General features: G+C 33.7%; 1 protein-coding gene across 1 annotated transcript; it reads left to right on the top strand.

Annotated features, from left to right (window-relative positions):
* Positions 1 to 4,864: 4,864 nt before the first annotated feature.
* LOC101492180 (clustered mitochondria protein) lies at positions 4,865 to 20,856 on the top strand. Its single transcript, XM_004514876.4, has 29 exons — positions 4,865 to 5,061; positions 5,598 to 5,838; positions 7,089 to 7,150; positions 7,390 to 7,579; positions 7,665 to 7,805; positions 7,919 to 8,075; positions 8,155 to 8,348; positions 8,447 to 8,548; positions 9,437 to 9,572; positions 9,693 to 9,821; positions 10,269 to 10,659; positions 11,396 to 11,500; positions 11,735 to 11,853; positions 12,852 to 12,960; positions 13,044 to 13,160; positions 13,942 to 14,076; positions 14,278 to 14,448; positions 14,616 to 14,702; positions 15,725 to 15,859; positions 16,055 to 16,210; positions 16,870 to 16,938; positions 17,089 to 17,247; positions 17,608 to 17,664; positions 17,742 to 17,782; positions 18,021 to 18,140; positions 18,733 to 19,042; positions 19,121 to 19,228; positions 19,562 to 19,633; positions 19,931 to 20,856. Exons 2-29 carry the CDS (start codon positions 5,607 to 5,609, stop codon positions 20,429 to 20,431), a joined length of 4,305 nt encoding a protein of 1,434 aa, XP_004514933.1. The 5' UTR covers positions 4,865 to 5,061; positions 5,598 to 5,606; the 3' UTR covers positions 20,432 to 20,856.
* Positions 20,857 to 21,351: the final 495 nt, after the last annotated feature.

The raw sequence follows: 21,351 nt of genomic DNA, 5'->3' as shown, positions 1-21,351 counted from the left end.
CCATGTTGGATTTGTTTATTGTATTTATGTCCAAATACTCAAAGCATCTACAATGAGGTCTACAATGAGGTGCTTCCTCTAATGAACACTGCTAAATAAATATAACTGTTGTGGATTCAAACATATGAGTACTTGTAATAAAGAAGGGTGATTAAGAAAACATTCTCTCATTTTCCATATTTTTTTTTGGTCTCATTCAATAAATAATTATGTTAAAATAATAAATGTAGTTGAATTATAATTATATAGAGTTATTGCTGAAACTCATTTATTAACTTTTTTGAGGTTGGATTGGAGATAACGGTGCATTTATTAAGTTCTATGGATAAAAAATTATAAAGTGGTATGTATACGCAAAATTCATTTAAACATTCGATCTGGATAACACAATTTTAGATGTTCTTAAACTTATATACCGATGTTTTTAATTATTAATATCAAATTTATTTCATTTTCACAAATTTCTTGCTAATCTTCTTCAAGTAAATTAAAAATTAAATTAAACTTTTTCACTGTTAATAATTAAATTAAACATGTCCATTGAATTTTCACCTCACATAATCTTTCTTTGATTTATTCAAAGTTTAGATCAAGTGACTAAGTTGTCCTAAGTTGCATTGGCTTATTTCCTTGTTCAAAATGTTAGTACAATGTAGGAATAATACTTTTATACTTTTAAATTAGCACTCGTCTTCAAATAACTAGAGTATTATCTTGAAGTTGTAACAATCATTTTCTTGAATAATTGACATTTAAATTTATTTTTTATTCTTTCATTGAGATATTTTAGACTCTTTAATGGTCTTTTTGGAGTGTTTTATGACTACGTTGAATATACTTATTAGGAAAATGATCATTATATAGTGTAGAGATCCATGATCGAAACTTTATACATCTTATGTGAGTTTTCTCAACTATTGTTGAAAATCATTCTAAAATTTGTCTAATCAAAAAGTTTATTATCTTCAAAATATCAAATGAGAAATTTTGTCTCGACAATCTCTTGGTGTAAAAAAATATGTAGTTCTTAGATAGAAAATAAGTATTTGTTGATTGGTTTTAATTTATCGTAAAAGAAGAGGTTTGTTGCAATAGTCAAATATAAAGAAGATCTAAAGTGGTCATCTCAAATATGTTATGTTAAATAATTTTTAAATTACAAAGTGTTTGCACTAATCAAATATGAAAATATTCAAATTGATTATCATTGGTGTCATAAATTTTTCAATATTAAGGAGTGTTTATGTTTATCAGACATGCACCAGATCCAAAGTGGTTATCATCAAAATCCATTTCAAACTAATTTTAAAGTTAAAGAATACTTGCAATACTAAGAAAGATGTCAATAAGTATAATCATAGTGACTCACAAGCTAAATCACTCCTTACATTGGCATTCATCGCTAATTTCATGCATTTAAGTATTTAACACATTACAATATTATTAATATAATAATTAGTAGTTTTGATTATATTGTTGGTATCAAAACTGAACATATATAACACTATCATCATTTTGCACACTCAAAATGTTGAATTAGGACAATAAAATAGATAGATGGAGTCCATTCTTAAAAAAATAAGATAGATAGTGTAAGACCCATAATTTTAAAGTATACTTTATGTATTTTAGTGTATTTTGGTATTGAACTCGGAGGCTTTTTAGCCAAAATTATTAATATTTTGGAGTTTATATGACCAAAAAGATATTTTGGTGCCGATTAGAATTACTCGTCGATGAATAAATTAAATTAGCTGCGGTGAATCTTTTACGAAGAATTTAAATTTCTCAACTTCACTCTTCCTCTTTGATTTGAAAACGAAGAAAAACGGTGTTAGGGATTTTAAAACCGTCAAACACAAACCTCCATGTTTCATCTAGATCTAAGCTTCGTTTCGTGAAGAGATAGAAGGGAAAGTTGCTCACTACCACGCTACGGTGCCTAGGGAACCAACTTGGAGGCGACGTTGCGAGCGGAGATTTTACCGGATTTACTCGCGGTACCATAATCGAACGTTAAAGCTAACGTAAAGGTAAGGGCCCCTTCCAAACTTCTAGTTTGCATTTAGGGAGTTATCTGTGGTCGTGTGGAAAGGAATTTGTTAGGGTTGAAGTGTTGATTTGGGGGAAAATGAATCTAAGGCTTTATGGGTAAAATCTTAGAGTTAGGTTTTGGTTATATTGATGAATGTTTCGTGGAAAATGAATTTAAACTCATTTATGTATGATTTTGAGTAAATGAAACTTGTTGTGTTTGAGTGGTGGATTGTGTTGATTTGTGTTCGTCGTATTTGACGTGTTCTTAATTAATACTGATGAAATTTGATATGTGTGCGGTTGAATTTTGTGGAGAAATGAATTGATGTGTTTTGGTGTGGATTGTGGATTGAATTTGATAATATGTTTTGAGTTTGTTTTGTGTAGAATTTGAAAACCATTAAAGTTAAACGAGTATTAAGAATGGGGAATCTCCTAATGTCTACGTTTACTTAATGTTTGTTTTGAAAATCGTTTAAGTTAAATGAGTATTAAGAATGGGGAATCTCTTAATGTCTTGTTCACTTAATGTTCGTTTTGGAAATCGTTTAAGTTAAAAGAGTATTAAGAATGGGAAATCTCTTAATACTTCTGTTTGCTTAATGTTTGTTGTGAAAATCGTTTAAGTTAAAAGAGTATTAAGAATGGGGAATCTCTTAATATTTCTGTTTGCTTAATGTTTGTTGTGAAAATCGTTTAAGTTAAAAGAGTATTAAGAATGGGGAATCTCTTAATATTTCTGTTTGCTTAATGTTTGTCGTGAAAAATCGTTTAAGTTAAATGAGTGTTAAAAACGAGGAATCTTTTAATATCTGCCTTTACTAAATTGTGTTTGTCCGTGAGAGACTGCACTGGTGTTTGTCCGTGAAAGACTACACCCTGGTAAATTGTGTTTGTCCGTGAGAGACTGCACAAGTGTTTGTCCGTGAGAGACTACACCCTGGTAAATTGTGTTTGTCCGTGAGAGACTGCACAAGTGTTTGTCCGTGAGAGACTACACCCTGGTAAATTGTGTTTGTCCGTGAGAGACTGCACATGTGTTTGTCCGTGAGAGACTACACCCTGGTAAATTGTGTTTGTTCGTGACAGACTGCACATGTGTTTGTCCGTGAGAGACTACATCCTGGTAAATTGTGTTTGTCTGCGAGAGACTGCACATGTGTTTGTCCGTGAGAGACTACACCCTGGTAAATGGTGTTTGTCCATGAGAGACTGCACTCGTGTTCGTTCGTGAGAAACTGTACGTCTAGGATTTACGCCTCTCGCAGAGGGTTATGTTTGGTTTGGAATTGTGTGATAGCATGTTTGATTGCAAAACTATTTCGAAGCTCATGATGTTGTAGTGATTGTGTTATAAGTGCTAAGTGTTACGTGTTGGAATTGTGTGTGAATGTGATTGAGTTAGTCTGTCAATCGATTGCCCAATCGATTGAATTAAGCCCAGAGTTCAAATTTCACTAAAAACCTTCAGGAAATCGATTGGCTTAGTAGAAATTCTTATTTTGAGTTAGATAACAGATTGCTCAATTGATTTGTCAATGTCTTGGTCAGTTATGTATTACTTAATGAATTGAGAACATTATTTTGATTTCATTTTAATTGGCAAGCATTATATGAACTTTTAGCATATGGAAAATCCTTTTAAGGTGCATGCTTAGTTGAAAGGTTATTTTGTGCATTTAAAAACTTAAATGTTATGTGTTAATTGTTAATTTCGGTTGATGACCCTTTACAACTATTGTGGAAATCTAGGCTTTGCCCTCAGATGAGAGCCAGGACGATCCTACCGGTTCGTACCCTACGGATGGGAATGTAGATGGAAATGCTTGACTGGAGCTATGTTAGGAGGATCTCACGGGGCGCGTAGAGATCACTCAGGGTGTATAGCTATAGTTTTTTGTAGAATGATCAGATTAGGATGACATAGAGGGAACATATGTCTTTCTTTTGGATTACGTTATTTTGAACTGAAAAACTGTACCTTTACTAATATTGTCAGTATGACATCTTATTTGAATGGGTTCCATGTATCATTTGTTGTTGTGTAAATACTTTGGATTCATATTTGGAGAAACTTTTCCGCTGCTTGTAAATTATAATGACTCAATTATTTATCCAAAGGTATTACCTTATTTATTTCTCTGTTTTATTTTAATTTCTTTTGAAAAAAAAAATAAACCCTATGATACCACTCTAGTTGTTACAGATAGAGTTCAACGCGCCAACCTATTTAACTCATTATTTTGAATAAGAGACATTGAAATTTTAGATGATACCACTCTAGTTGTCCAATCATACTTAACCGACTAAAAAAACTGAAGGTGATGAGGTGAGTTGGTCTATAGAGTCATTTTAAATTTATTTATTTTAGACATTTTTTTTTTTTGTAAATCATGATTTTCCTTACAAGTTTGTTGAATTTAAGAAAGTTAAGGTTTGTTGAATTTAAGAAGGTTGGGTTTTTGTTAAATTACCTTAATCCAAAGTTTTATACTATTTATCAAAATATTGTAAGATTAACTAGTAAAACTAACTAGAGATAAATTGCGATTGGTTCACACACGCACTTTTTTTTTACAAGTTGATGGCAAGGTTCGCCAATTATGCAGTCTCCATCACAAAAAAAATTTCAGACAATTATGCAGTGGAAATGAACATTTATAGAAATCCAAAATATTTTTAATAGCAACGACCGAAGAAAGCAACGTCCTTTATTTTTTATTTTCAATTGGACTAATACATTTATTTCTATAAAAAAAACACGAAAGGCCCAAGCCCATAATAAATATGGGTTCGCAAAATCATTACATTACACTCATTTTCTGATTCTCACGTGAAAACAACAACAACAAAACAGCCGCCTCTTACAGGCCACAGCCACTTCTTTTCATTTCTCTGCCGTCTCTCTCTCTCTCAAACCTCTCTGAAGCTTCCTAAAACCCTTTTTTTTCACTCTTTTCTATGCTTTTTCTTCTCTAATAAATCCATTCTCCACCTACATTTCTTCAACTCCTACTCTCTCTGGTAACCTAAAACCTTATTATCTCATATTTTAAACTCGAGTTTGTTTTATTCGGTTAATTTAACTTTTTGATTTTTCGTGGAAACTAAGCGGTGACTGTTTTTTTATGTATTTTTTAATTAGTATTATTATTAAATTATTAATTTTTGATTCATGTAGGTTGGTTTTGTCACGTGTGCATTTACATGGAATTTTTAATTTCAGTTAGGATTTTAATTTTTAAGTACCATGAATGCCTGATCCTGATTATCGCTAAAACTAATTTTTTTTCCTTCCATTTATTTGTTGTTGGTAATTTAAGCCTAACTTTGAATTTCTATTGGTACAATGTTTAATTATTTAATACATGATGTTATTACTTATTAGTTCTATGGTGTCATTCAGTTCATGTTTATTTTATTGTGGTTTACAATTTTTTTAACTTGTGTATATGTTGATTTTGATTTTTGAGAGATAGGTTGCGATTGTTTGAAAGTTTTGACATGTAAAACATTTATGCGAGTTATGTATTTTATATTGTTTTGTTTGGATTATATAGAGGGAGAAAATGGCTGGAAAATCGAACAAGGGAAGGAACAGAAAAGGGTCACATACTGCTGCATCTAGTGGTTTAGAAACGCCTGTGCAATCTGATGTTCTGACGAAGGATAACGTGGAAGCTGTTACAGAGTCTGCTAATACTGATGTAGCAGAAGTTGCAGCAGTTGGTGATGTAACTAGTGTGAATTCAGAGGTGAAGGAGAGTGAAGTAGCAAATGAAGGGAACCAACAAAAGCAAGGTGAATTTGGTTCGAGAAGTACCTTTGTTGTTTTGTTTCACATGAAATAGTGTTTGCATATTTTGTTGTTGCATATTTTGTTGTTGCATATTGTTGCATATTGGTAGTAAGGTAGTTGAAGGCGAAACCTGTAGTTAATGCCATGAGGCAAGATGCACTAATGGCCAAAAAGTGAACAGTGAATGAAGGAAACACCCGAATGTTAGGAAAAAGTATCAGTACCAATTATTTTGCATTGGTTTTTTTCCATATAAATTAACATAAAAGTGAATACCTTATTTAAGTTAATCTTTGAGAATGATTTTAAATTGTGGTTCGTGATGGCAATTGCGCCTGTAATGTTGCGGTTTCACAAGCCTTCGCAACCATGTTTTAACTGCAATCATGGCTGTATCGGCATGTGATTTTCTACAATTTTGGTAATCGCAACATAATTGAAATCATGATTGTAATCCTGTTTTACAACCACGATCTAAGTGTTCGTCAGAAAGTCCCAAAACTGAATTCTGATTCCCATAGTAGATTGACCTCCCTCCAGGCTTGTTTGGGCGTTTGTTACTTTGAGAACAATATTATTGGTTCATGCTTTGCTGTAGAAGATACTAGAAGGTTCTGCGACATCGGGCAAAACTAAATCTAAGAATAAACGTAGTGAAGGCACCACATAGAATATTTTGATGTTACTGAATTGGTTGTTTTGTAATTAAAACCTAATTATGCTATTTGTAAAGGCAATTTCACTGGCGGATAATATTCCCGACCGTATAAATGATGATTCCAAACTCAAAAACCAAAATTAATTATTACAAAATCAAGTCTGTTTTAAATTAAGAATCTCAGCAATTTTAATAGAATGCTGTCTGGGTCATTTTTATAAATCTGGTTACTCTTTAGTTGCAAAAAGGAAATACCAATATTAACTATGTAATTTTAGATGGTAAATTTGTTCTTACCAACTTCATAAAAGAGGCCAAGAGCTGCTCCTGAATGTTTTAGAGCACTTAAACAGTGGAATATTGCAGGATTAAAGTGATCCTTTGTTTTCCTTGTGATTATATGACTTTGGAAGTTTTCTCATTTTAAAGGATGCACAGTTTTCGATAATTTATCTGCTCCAGTTGGGGTTATTACTTATTAGTCCCTATAAAAAATGGTAATTTAGTCTAATTTATTTCATTTTTGCTGTTAATGGATATGAAAGAATTTGAATTCACTTTTTAGCTAATATACTTCCCATCTTGTTGGTGCAGGTGATCTTCAACTATACCCTGTTTCTGTCAAAACACAAACTGGGGAGAAACTTGAGCTTCAGGTGAGCTGATTTCATCATGAAGCTATTGATAGATTAACATTAAGAAACTGAGTATCAAGAGTTTTGTAAATGGTCTGATATCTAAATTTCATCATTATCCTTAGTGACGTAAAATTTGGTTGATTTTTGCATTTTGAACTTCTGAACTATTCACCATATCAACTGTGAAGTTTACATCTGTGCCATAATCTATTATATATCATGGAAATCATTTTCTGAGTTGTTTAATTGTTTTACAGTTGAATCCAGGAGACTCTGTCATGGATATAAGACAGTTCCTTCTTGATGCTCCAGAGACATGTTTTATTACATGCTATGACTTACTACTGCACACAAAGGATGGATCCACTCATCATATGGAAGATTATAATGAAATTTCTGAAGTAGCTGATATTACTACTGGTGGTTGCTCCTTGGAAATGGTTCCTGGTATGATCTTTTCATCTTGCAGTATTATGTTTAGATATTAGTGTATTATAAATTATAATTAAAATAATATAAACTGTCTTTGCAGCATTTTATGATGATAGATCTATAAGGGCTCATGTTCACCGTACAAGAGAATTGCTTTCCCTTTCTAACCTCCATGCTTCACTATCAACTTCACTTGCCCTACAGAATGAGATAGCACAGAATAAAGCTACAAATTCAGGAGGTATGTGATAGTTTTCCTATCCGAAATTGAATTTTTCGATTGTAATTTGCTATGTTGTGCCTTCTCTGAAATATTTAGCTTACAGTCTGCTTCTGCATTTTCTAAAATATTAGATACCTTAAAATCTGAGGTTCCAGAGCTTGATGGGCTTGGTTATCTGGAGGATATCTCTGGTTCATTGGGTAATTTATTATCATCTCCTTTGAAGGATATTAAATGTGTAGAGAGCATAGTGTTTTCCTCATTCAATCCTCCTCCAAGCTATCGAAGGTAACTCAAGAAACACCCTCTATCATGTCATGGCTTCATTTAGTTTATATATTTGTCAAGGATGTTCTGTGGTGTGCAGGCTTGTCGGAGATTTGATTTATTTGGATGTGATAACTCTGGAGGGTAATAAATTTTCAATAACGGGAAATACAAAAATGTTTTATGTCAACTCAAGCTCGGCAAACACTCTTGATCCAAGGCCAAGTAAAGCTACTTCTGAAGCAACAACTCTTGTTGCTCTCTTGCAGAAGATTAGCCCTAGGTTCAAAAAAGGTAGTGAAGTGTAATTGTAGAGTAATTGTTTCACACTAAAATTTCTCAAAATTTTACTTTGATCACCAAAACTTATTTTGCTTTATCCAATTTTGAAGCATTCCGTGAAATATTGGAGGGTAGGGCTGCCGCCCATCCTTTTGAAAATGTCCAGTCTTTGTTGCCACCTAATTCGTGGCTTGGCTTGCACCCAATTCCTGGTAAGCTCATCCTCTGACATTCTATGTCATCAGTATTTATATTCAATTTTTTATTTCTTCGTAGTTTCTGCTCCAGGATTTGGATGCTATTGCTGCTTTTTTACTTTAATGATAGGTTGTATATTTCCCTATTTGTTATCTATAATAGTAATTTTGATGAGAATTATTGCTTTTATGACATCTAATATTTTGATCTAGTTTGAAGGTAGTTTTCAGCTCAGCCAATTGAGGCACATGATGCTATGACCAGATAACTGCATGATAAATTTCAACAATTTTTTTTTGTTATAATGTGATGGAATAAATTTTTGAAGACTTTATCCTATCCGGTAGCTTTTCTGAATGGATCTAAAAGTTTATAGTAATGATGAAGGATGATTGAAAAAATGTGGTTGCTTTTAGTTAGTTTGATATAATTAATGCTAACAAGAGTATAAGCTGAATGTTGTAGAGTTGCAAATGTTGCAATGAATGAGGGAACATACAAGGGGGGATAAGATTAGGGTTGAACGAATTAGAGAGAATGTTGGAATTGTACCAATTGATTGAAAGATGGTATACTTGTACCTTAGATGATTCAATTGTACATGAGAAGAAAACCAATAGAAGGGCCACTTAAGGATTTTGAGGAAGACCTAGAAAATCTCTGACCTAAATTATTAAAAAGGATGTAGATACAATACCCTTTCTAAAGACTTGGTTTTTGACAAAATACATAAAGCCAACTTTGCCTTGTAGGACTAAAGCTTCAGTTTGTTATTGTTATATGATTTGGATTTGGATGTCAACTCCACAGGGGCTTGAAATTATGAGAACCTTGCAGGTTTCTTATATGTAAACCTCAAGCTGGCTTGATGTATTTTGTAATCTAGTTTGATCTGTTGGCAGACCACAGACGCGATGCTGCCAGGGCCGAGAATGCCTTGACTCTTTTATATGGAAGTGAGCCAATTGGCATGCAAAGAGACTGGAATGAGGAGCTGCAATCCTGTCGAGAATTTTCTCATACAACTCCACAGGAGAGGTACCTTCATTTTGTCTTGTTCATAGATTGGTCACTTTGGGAATATGTGTGTTCTTTAATTTATCTGATGGTAATTACTTGGTGCCCTTCACTATCACTTGGGTGATTTGTTTACTGCAGGATTTTGCGTGATAGGGCACTTTATAAAGTGACATCAGACTTTGTTGATGCAGCCATTAGTGGTGCTACTGGAGTGATCAGTGGCTGTATTCCTCCAATAAACCCAACTGATCCAGAATGCTTTCACATGTAAGTTGTTTTTAGCTGTTTTGGTTAAAGCTTAAGCAATTTGTTAAATGTGTTCTTTAACATCTATTTTCTTAAATTTCCAAATAGTTTTTTCTGCATTTTGATATTTTATTGTTTTGAAGTTTTGAAAATTGTGTTAGTGGAAGTTACATGTTACATTTTTCTTCTTTGGGGTGGGGAGTAATTGAAGATGTTCATTCTCTGGTCTAAAATTTTTCCTTGCGATGAAACTGTCCATGTCTTTATGAGTTGACCATTGCCAGTATGGTACATGGTTTTGGCAAAAGACACCATGGTATATGATGTAATATCAATTATTTTCACAAATCCTTTTAGATTGTTTGTTGCCATTACTCATTCTTTGTGATATTGCTTCTTGATCCTTGAAACAAGTTTTACTTTGAAGTAGGAATGCTTTTTGACTCATCACTGTAATTTTGATAATAGGTATGTGCACAACAATATTTTCTTTAGTTTTGCTATTGATGCTGACCTTGAGAAGCTGTCGAAGAAACATGTGGATGGTAATTCAAAAACATTGAGCCCAAGCACTTTGCAAAGTTCTTGTGATAAAGCTTCTTGTGTTCGACCTCATGGAGACAGTCAGGTTCCCAATGGGGGGAAAGATAGTGGTTCAAGTTTGGAAGATGTTAATAGCACAGAAATCACTCAAGACATTTCTCCTGAAGCTCAGCTGGCTGAGAATGAGCAAGCCACTTATGCTTCAGCAAACAACGATTTGAAGGGCACCAAGGCTTACCAGGAAGCTGATGTCCCTGGACTATATAATCTTGCTATGGCTATAATTGACTACAGGGGTCACAGAGTGGTAGCTCAGGTGTGTAGTAAAGCTCAAATTCACCTATTTTAACTTATGTTTTCTCATGAAAGGGTGCTGTTATTATTGGACTCACAAATTTATTACTGTTGTATGTTTATTTGTCTAAGAAGCACATATACGTCCATTTAGTGATTTTACCTATGCTTTTCCTTTTTGTGATTGCTGATTAATGAGATGACATGGTATTTGAGCCTCTATGGCCAAATGGTCTCTAGTCATTGCCAGTTGCCACCATAATTCTTATATGAAGAAATTCAAATTTTTGGGATTAAGTTAGTTTATGCATTGTAAGCTGAAAGGGTTCTTGCGTAAGGGTGCATGTTAGTAAAAAATATGATATAAAACGATTCATGTGTCATCACCTAAGAGCCTAAGCTTTTCCAATAGTTGGTTCATGACAATTATTATAGCTCAGTAGTTTATATACATATTGGTATTATGAAAGTTCTGTGTTTTATTTGAAGGACACATTTAGTTTTTTTGTATCAGTATTAGAATCTGTGCAACATAAATGTTTATGATGTCTCTATTTGTCAAATATTAAATATAGATTGATGATATTGTCAAAAAAATTGATCGATTATGAAGCATATACAAGTTCTAAGCTAAATTTTTTAACCTGATTAATATGATGGATCTTATACTTGAAATTTTATTCATTGTTTGTAGCCCATGAATGCTTGTTCTCAATTTAAATTGCTATTTTGATTTTGGATTATATTTTGTGCTACAGAGTGTTTTGCCAGGTATTCTTCAAGGGGACAAGTCAGACTCTCTCTTGTATGGCTCTGTCGACAATGGAAAGAAAATTAGCTGGAATGAAGATTTTCATGCTAAGGTAAGAAAGGGTGAAGAAGTTTAGTTTAGTTTAGCTGTTAGATTTGAGTTTCATTCACTGGATGTGCAACTGTCATATTTACTGTGGGTGACGAAATAAACAAATTTGCTGCCAGGGGAAGTGTGTATGTATGTTTAAAGTTGCTTTATCTGTATATACTACACATTATTTTTAGCTGTGTTCTCTATCAAATGGATTTTGTTTTGTATCTCTTCTAAGCTTTTCTTACGTTAGGTGTCAGAGGCCGCCAAACGACTTCATTTGAAGGAACATTTAGTCCTTGATGGATCTGACAATGTTTTCAAATTAGCTGCACCAGTGGAATGCAAGGGCATTGTTGGTGGTGATGACCGGTAATTATTTTTGATTTGTTACAGTTTATAGTATGTGCTGTTTATTAGTGTCCTGCCCTCTAGTTTTGATTAGAACATTGATCATATATTTGGGTTCTTTTAAACTCTGCTCCTACTGTTTTTTTGTACGTTATTTATTTTTTATTATATGTTAATTTAACACTAATAGATTGAAAGTTAGCCATGAATGTTATATATTGTATTGCTCAGTTTTTAGTGTAGTACACTACAACTTGCATCTTCGTTACCTAATGCAACTAAATAATGAAACAGACTTGAAAATGACCCCTTGATTAATTATCTGAAAATGGAGGCTTTCAGAACTCAGATTAAACCAGGCTGCTTTGTTTAGAACACTTAGAAAGGCCAATAATAAGTGCATGTTCCCTTCAAACAGGGGAAGGATGAAAGATATTTTATTGGAGGCAAAGTGCTAATATGAATTTTAAACCCTTATTATAACTTTTCGTGTGGCATATAATGTAAGGTTATTTTATTCAATGCCTCTAACAGTTTGTAAACACATTCTCTCCTTTCCTAATCCTCCCAAAATTTGAGGGGAGCAGAAATTGACTTGGGATGGATTTTCTCCCCTCCCTTCTATAAAATTAAACTTGATGACTAAAATATAAAGTAATCCTTCTCCTCCCCTTGCTTTCATTCCCCCTGCACCAAACAAAACCTAAGGGAAAAATATGCCTCAGCTTATACAGCTGCAAGCATATTCCCAAACTTCTAGACTATCCTCTACCTACCTCTCAATAAAACTGATTTTAATGCCATCACTACGCAGGCAGCATAATACCTCAAATATCTAACTCTCACATGTTCCCTCTTTTCTTTTACTCCATGCCTTTATCAATCTAGCATTTGGAATTTGGCCCATATCTTCTCTGGGCCTAACTACTTATTGGGCATTATCCTAATTACTAATCTATAACCTACCTATTGTGCTAGTGCTGTGCACTCATACCCAACTATTTCTGTAATGTGATCAGGCATTATCTTCTTGATTTGTTGAGGGTAACTCCTCGGGATGCTAACTATAGTGGATCTGGTTCTCGATTTTGTATCTTGAGACCAGAATTAATTAATGCCTTTTGCCAGGTATGTACTCTAATCCTGTGTTAATAATATATGGATTTTCTTTGTATATACAATTTGACACAGCTGCCCCTTTGTTCGAATAGGCCCAAGCAACTGAAACATTAAAATCTAAGGAAATAAATTCTCAAGGGGCAGAAAACTTGTCTTCTGATTCTCAAAATGCCAATGATTCTCAAAATGCCACTGATGCTGACGTGCCAGTAAGTATTATAAAAGTAACATGCTTGTACTTGACTAAGTTGTGTTTTTTTTGAAACATTGTTTTCTCTAATCTGTCCAGCATTTAAGTAGAACCTTTTCACTTCAATACATGAATGTTGTTTAAAACAAGTTTAAAATCTATGTAAATATGGATATCGTGTCTGGTAAATATGGATATTGTATCATATCATATCTTGTTAATAGGGATTGAATACTTTGTAGTCATCTTATTTATTGTTTTTAATTCTATTAGAGAGTTGCCGTCGACTTGTTAAATAGCTATTGGGTGAATGTATTCTACATGAATGTGAATGGTTATATTATTATCATGTCGAACAAGTTTGATGTTAAAAATATTGTTTTTATTTATTAGTCTGTGTATTATGAGTTGTTCATATCATCTCCAACTCTATTCTGAAAAGGAACTATCTGTTTCATCTTTCAAGTTCTTCGTTTATCATAATTATTTCATTATATATGTGTCAGTTAGAAAGCTAATGTGTGGTTGTCATACACTTTCTCTTTTGACATTCTGTGGACTGTATTTCTAACATGAAGGACTATTAATTAATGGAATAAAAACAAGCAGCATTGATTCAAGAAATTTTGTTTTTTCTCCAGTTTTAATTATTTTTTCATGCTGTTGTTTTTAATGTCTATCTTTGTATGCTTTCTTTCATGTTGCATCTGAACAGAAATCCTTGTGCTTTTGTGATTGATTAGTTTTCTTGTTGAGAAAATAAAATCATAGCTGGTAAGAATATTATGTTTTCTATGCAGGAATTAACAAATGAAGAAAAAACTGTGGATGTCAATGAACTTGCATTGGCATCTAATGAAGCTTCTGGTTGTAAGGAGGATATCGTTTTCAATCCAAACGTCTTCACTGAATTCAAACTGGCTGGGAGTCCAGAGGTTTTTTAGTCTTCTTTTCCCTTTACCTTCTCCTAACTATGAATCTTTCCTTTCTGTCATTGTCATGTATTTGTTGCATTAGCCCATTATTTCCCCATAATGTGTGTCGTAAGAGTGTATTTTCTGCTTGAAAACATCATGGAATTTCTTGTGTAGTATTCATGATATTCTTACATGGCTCTGTTTGATCATATTCACTAGGAAATAGCAGCTGATGAAGAGAATGTGAGAAAAGTTAGTCGATATCTTACTGAAGTTGTACTTCCAAAGTTTGTACAAGACCTATGTACACTAGAAGTTTCACCTATGGATGGTCAGACATTAACAGAAGCTCTCCATGCGCATGGAATTAATGTTCGCTATATTGGGAAGGTAAGCACTGTATTTTTTTGGTTGAATTGCTGTAAGTAATTATTTCTTTTGATATCTTGTCAAGTGAATTGCGTGCCATTCTATTTGGTGATTTGCTGGATGTATCTTTACTTCTATTTTGATTGATATTTCTGATATTGCTTTTGATATTTCCATATTTTGTGAAGGTGGCTGTGGGGACTAAACATCTACCTCATCTGTGGGATCTTTGTAATAATGAGATTGTTGTCAGATCTGCAAAGCATGTTATCAAGGTGATAAAAACTATCTTCAAGCATTTCATTTTCTTCTGTTTTCTCGCTGTCATTTGGTAATTTGAACTCTGATTCATTTGAATAATGATGGGAAGTCTCCAATGCATAGTCACATAATTTGCTCAATCCCCATGCAAACCATGAAGTGGAACGTCCATACCGTGGTTCTTTAACGAACCGGTTTGCAGTGTAGCTTCTTTTGTCTTAGTAGCGGTCATTTCAATTTGAATTTTGAATACAGTTGCAGAGTAGAAAGAGAATAGATTTGGAAGTATGAAGAATACAGAAAAACTGACAGGCACACTTAAAAAGCAAAAACTTAAGGCTTTGAGAGAATTGAGACACTAGGAAATAATTAGAAGAAAAAAATAATGTTGGCTCATGAAAAGAAGTACATGGAGAGAGACAAAATATTGTTGTAATTGATTGCTGGTACTTGGGCTTGTTAATTTATATTTTCAAATTTAATAGGAAAGTGGATACCTAGCATTTGATGTTTCTTGTTTTTTTCCCCTTGAGTTTTAATAATACCGTGTTGTATTTACTTTCTTAATTTTATAATATTATTACTACTAATATATATGCGGCCTCTCTAATTCAATTGAGTTTTATTTTTTCCATTTTCTTTCTTCTTTTCTAATCAAGTATGTCTATTTAGTATTACGTATTTTATTTAACAGCAATGTATATAGTACGATAGACTTTTTCACAAAAAAATCACAAAGGCTAAAATTTAAGTTAGGAAAACTAACCATACACAAGATATTGGGTTGAAATAGTAAAACCAATTAAAAAATGACACACATGACTTCTTGCCTTTTGTTACTGCTTTTCATCGTAACATTTGGCATTTTTCTTTATTTAAATCAAGTATACTGTTTGATGTTGACATGGTGTATCATACAGGGTATAAGCTAGATTCTAAAATTAACATGCTTTTTAGTCTGCTAGCATGAGAACGTAAATGACGTTTAAGTTTGTCTTCTGATATGGGTGGAAAATCAATTATGTGTTGTTTGCAGGACTTGTTGAGAGACACAGAGGACCATGATCTTGCACCAGCAATATCTCATTTCTTGAACTGCCTATTTGGAAGTTGTCATACGTCTGGTGGAAAATTAATTTCTAATCTCACACACTCCAGAACTCCTAAAAAGGCATGTCCAGTACGATTGGCTATAAAGTTATCTGCCACTTATATTTCCTAATTTGCTAGTTCATGTTTTCCAGGATCCGCTGAATTGATCTGTAAACTTTGCCTTCTCTTAGATTCTAAAAGCGGCTTTTTTTACTGTAGAACTTCATAAGTTCTGAAGCTCCTTAGTTTGTAATCCTAGCTCTTTAATTTATAGGAACATGCAGGGCATCGGTCTGCAGGAAAGAATTCCAAAGGACAATTACGATGGAAAGGCAGGGCATCTTTCAGAAAGACTCAACCTTCATATATGAATATGAGCTCTGACACTCTTTGGTCAGACATTAAAGAATTTGCGATGGTCAAATATGAGGTATCAACCATGGCCTAACTTGAATATATATGATATTATGGGGACAGTTATAGAACCCACCCCAAAGAGAACAGAACTTGTATATTATACAATATTGCAATATTTTATTCAAGAGCTTCTCGTGCTCAATTTGACCTCGAGTAGATGATGAAGTACAAAATACAAGTTGCTCGATATTTGAGAGGCTCTTATCATCTCCTACAAGAAAATGTCAATCCTTTCCGGTCCTCTTCCCACTCTTCTTACTCTTATATAACCAACATTCTAACTATTTTGAACTGATACAGTTGGTAAGACTTACAGTCAGTTTGCTGGGGAATCGTTCCCTGTTTTGCATATTCCAATTTTCTCCCTGTAAACAGATTCTTAATTACAGATCTTCTATCAGACACTGTTTAGGTGTTTATAATCTGCTTAAATTTGGCTTGAAGTATTTAGTATTTACATTTGTTATTTTAACTGTTTTAGTTGAATGAGGGGCTTGGCTGTGCAGTTGTCATTTTGGGGATTGCTGTAATTCTATATTATTTGTTAAGTTCTAGTATATGTTATCTTATAATCAATTCCTTTTAGGTACAATGAAATTAAACAATGATGCTCATTCTTTGTATCTTAGTATATTCTGTAACTCTGTTGCTATACATGTGAATCTGTTGCAGTTTGAGTTGCCAGAGGATGCAAGGTCACGCGTTAAGAAAATTTCTGTTATTCGTAATCTCTGTTTGAAGGTAGGTACAAAAGATCATTTGAAAGTTTAGTCAATTAATTTTTGAATTTTTTATAGCGGTTTTTATTATTTTTTGCCACTAGCGCATTTGATATTATTGCTTTTAAATTAGTGTCAGTAGTACCATATCTAAACTATGTTTTGTTTTCAGGTCGGTATAACCATAGCTGCTCGCAAATATGATCTTAGTTCTGCAGCACCCTTCCAAGCCTCAGATGTTATGGATCTCCGTCCCGTGGTTAAGCATTCAGTTCCTTCGTGTTCTGAAGCCAAGGAACTCGTGGAAACTGGAAAACTTCAATTGGCTGAGGTTTTTACCATGCTTTATATTGATTTTTATTACTGTAAAATGGTATACTAAATACATTTTAAGCCAAAGTGTGGACTAGTAGTGAGTGGTTTTGCGTAATTTTTAACATGTTAGTTATCAGGACACACCTCCTTGCATTGTATATGATCGGCATGACATGTTTATGTACTTTTCAAAATGATGGTTAGTGTGTTTAGCATTATTTTTAGGACCACAAACTGAGATTTTTTTTTGGTGAATATGTGTTACATACTGTACTATAATATAAATTCGTAAATTATGAATTTTGGTTAATGATTTGTGTGCCTGTATGTTTTTCCTGACAGAACATGCTGATGTGTAAGCTTTTGTTTGATGCAGGGCATGCTCAGTGAAGCATACACTTTATTTTCAGAGGCATTTTCCATTTTACAACAGGCATGAAATTCAGTATTTTTTTCTTCACATGAATGAGTTGCTTGAGCATAAAATAATTGTTGTTAAAAAACCTACAGGTTACTGGTCCTATGCATCGAGAGGTTGCTAACTGTTGTCGGTATGTCAATACTTATTTCTATCATGTCTTATGATCTTAAATGTTTTTGCTTGCCATGCTGCTTTAAGACTTGGGATAATGTATGCAACTTCATTTCAGTTGCTTAACATTTTAAGATTTATAGCCAACTTTCGTGTCCTTTGTGGCCTTCATTTCAGGATGATCTATGAAGATCTATTTTCAGATGATTTATTTGTGTGTTGTGCATTTGATCTCAATAGAGCTAATTAAATTTCAGGTATCTTGCCATGGTTTTGTATCATGCTGGAGATATGGCTGGAGCTATTATGCAACAACACAAGGAGCTAATTATAAATGAACGTTGTCTTGGTCTAGATCATCCTGACACTGCTCACAGGCATTAATCTCTATTCCATTTATCTTGGCTCGTCTGCATAACCTTTCGAGATTATACATTCTACCTTCTTATTCTTTATTGCTATGGTTGTATCTGCTGTAATTATGTCAAGCCAAATTGGTATGTTACTCTGGCCAACAAAACAAAATTGGGTTGAGATGTGTATATATGGTTTCGAATACATGACTAGACTGGTCAGACCTCTAAATCTGGAAGATCAGAAGCCAGTGTCACCATTCAATCTGGTTCAACTTTTTTTGTGAACCTATTTTAACTTCTTTTTGGCTTTTTTTTTGTTTTTCTGATTGATGAATGTTGTTACTAGTAAATTTTTCTGATACTGTTGGTTTCTATCATTTTATGTTTAGTACCTCAATGTGCTGTTGGCATATTATATTACATATTTTCTTACATATCTGTATTCACAATCATAAATGTACATGTACAGAAGCTGGTTCTACCCGATTAGACCCTTAAACTTTGAATCTCTTCTAATTGGTTCAAGGACTGAGTGCAGTTTTTAAAGTTGAGTGTATGTTCATAAAGATATCTACTCTAGAACATTTTGTGATTCTTATTACTGTTGGTGCAGCTATGGAAATATGGCTCTGTTTTACCATGGACTTAACCAGACAGAACTCGCCCTTCGCCATATGTCCCGTGCTTTGCTTTTGTTAAGTTTATCATCAGGGCCAGATCATCCTGATGTTGCAGCAACTTTCATAAATGTCGCAATGATGTATCAAGATATAGGAAAGATGAACACAGCTCTTCGTTATCTGCAAGAAGCTTTAAAGAAAAATGAAAGGCTTCTTGGGGAGGAACATATTCAGACTGCTGTTTGTTATCATGCTCTTGCCATCGCATTTAATTGTATGGGTGCTTTCAAGCTCTCTCACCAGGTATATATATTTAGTGGAAGAATAGGTTACTAGTTGTAACAGTGGATGGTTGACTGATTTTGGCATTTTGTGTGGCAGCATGAGAAGAAAACATATGATATACTTGTCAAACAACTTGGTGAAGACGATTCAAGGACACGAGACTCACAGAACTGGATGAACACATTTAAGATGCGTGAACTACAGGTATTTGTACTTGACTCATGGAGTAATACTTTATCAAATGGAATCCATCAATCTATTCACAGTGCTTACCTCAAACATGTTTCTCATCTTAAATTACAAAGGGAGAATTAAGAGATTATTACAGTAATTAGTTGAATTAGACATTAGTTTACAGAAAATCAGGGAACGATCACTTGAGAAGGAGGAAGAGAGATGGAGTTTTTCTTGCATGTGTTTGCATTTTTTATGAAGGAGAGGGGGAAAAGTGATTCTAGAAAATGGCAATAAGTTTTACAAAGTAAAATCTTGCATTCAATTCTTGTATGATCAACATTGCACTACTTGTTTTGGCAGATGAATGCTCAGAAGCAAAAAGGTCAAGCTCTGAATGCAGCTTCAGCTCAGAAGGCTATTGATATCTTGAAGGTACGCTAAACAATATTATCTGACAATTATTTTATCGCCAACACTGCGTACTCAATAGATTTAGCAGATTTCTTGATCAAATTTCTCTACTATGTGACCTATAGCATATAAAATGACTAGGTGACCTGTCAAATATCCAACATGTATCGAACCATAGAAGGTTCCTGAGATGCTAGAAAATTAGAAATAAATGCATTTTGTTCTTGTATTGGTTTCCTGAATGGGTATCCTATTCTTAAACTTTTCTCATTGCTATGGCGTACTTTTTGCTGACAAGATTAATTTATATAATGACAGGCACATCCTGATTTGATACATGCATTCCAAGCTGCTGCAGTTGCTGGGGGATCAGGAAGTTCGGGTGCATCTGCTAACAAATCCATCAATGCTGCAATGATGGGTGAAGCTCTCCCTAGAGGAAGGGGAATTGATGAAAGGGCTGCCCGCGCAGCTGCAGAAGTTAGGAAGAAAGCTGCAGCAAGAGGTCTCTTAGTACGTCCTCATGGTGTGCCGGTTCAGGCCTTGCCGCCCTTTACACAACTTATGAATATCATAAATTCTGGTACGACTCCTGATGCTGCAGACAATGGAAACACAGATGGAGCAATGAAGGTAGATGTAGCAAAGGAAGCAAATAGAGCAAAAAAGGAAGCGAATGGCACTCCTTCAAATGATTCAACTGCTGCTGAAAAAAGTGAATCTGTGGCTGTGCAAGAACAGGCTCCAGTTGGACTTGGCAAGGGGTTGTCATCGTTGGATGCTAAGAAACAAAAATCGAAACCAAAGGCTGGGGCTTAAAATTTTGAACATTAAGCTCTGGTGGGTAGTTGCCAAATTTGTTTGAGATCATGAATTTTTTGAGATGGTTTGATTCACCAGGTACTCTGCTCAGCTTTTGAAGAGTGAGTTGAATAGCGGTTAGAATTATTTATTTTTCCCTGCTCTTTTCCAATAGGTTTTAATAGATTTAGACATCCTGCATAAAGTGCTAATGATTGTGATGAGTACAATAATTTAATTTTCTACTTCTGATAAATCTTTCAGTAAACTATATATTTGAGGATATAGGGTTTTAATAACATCGATTTTGACTTGAACCCTTCCTTGTATCTGCAACAAGTTTAATTGCCAATTGAATTGAGGCAAATTAAATGCTTAATACAATTTGTAGAATATTTTGCAAGATTAATAATTAATGAAAGCTGTGGCTTTCTTTCAATGAATAGTTATAATACGAATTTATAAGATTCTCGGTAGGGGTCAGTGCTCCAGAATTTTAGCTCTACCTCCATTGTTTTTCAGGTAACTTGAAGAACGAGAGAACTGCCCAAAGTTGCATCTTGTTTGCATATTTCATGAATGACTTTATTGATTATTTATTGCAAATAATTTCTATTTTACTTATTTATTTTTATTAAATAGTTAAATTAGTTTTCTGGTTATGTGGTTGAGTTCTGATTCATAAAAAATGTGTTCACCTTTGTCCTTTGGTATAGGATGACTCATTTTATAGCTGATAAAATCTAATATGAAATTCTTATTCTCTTTTAGAAGAAGGATTTTATTTGTAAGAGAAACCTAATATCATTACAATTTCAATGAGTAGTAGATGTAGAAATTAACATCGAAGACTTTTTTATAAGATAGAGACATCTTACTAAGTTTTCCTATATTAGATTTCTGGTTCCAACTAGTGACTTTTTTAAAATTCTCTCAAC

Source organism: Cicer arietinum, chromosome 5 (assembly GCF_000331145.2).
Source record: "Cicer arietinum cultivar CDC Frontier isolate Library 1 chromosome 5, Cicar.CDCFrontier_v2.0, whole genome shotgun sequence".
Lineage (NCBI taxonomy): Eukaryota > Viridiplantae > Streptophyta > Magnoliopsida > Fabales > Fabaceae > Cicer > Cicer arietinum.
The sequence above is the reverse complement of the archived record's forward strand: the minus strand, read 5'-3'. Positions and strand labels throughout refer to the sequence as shown.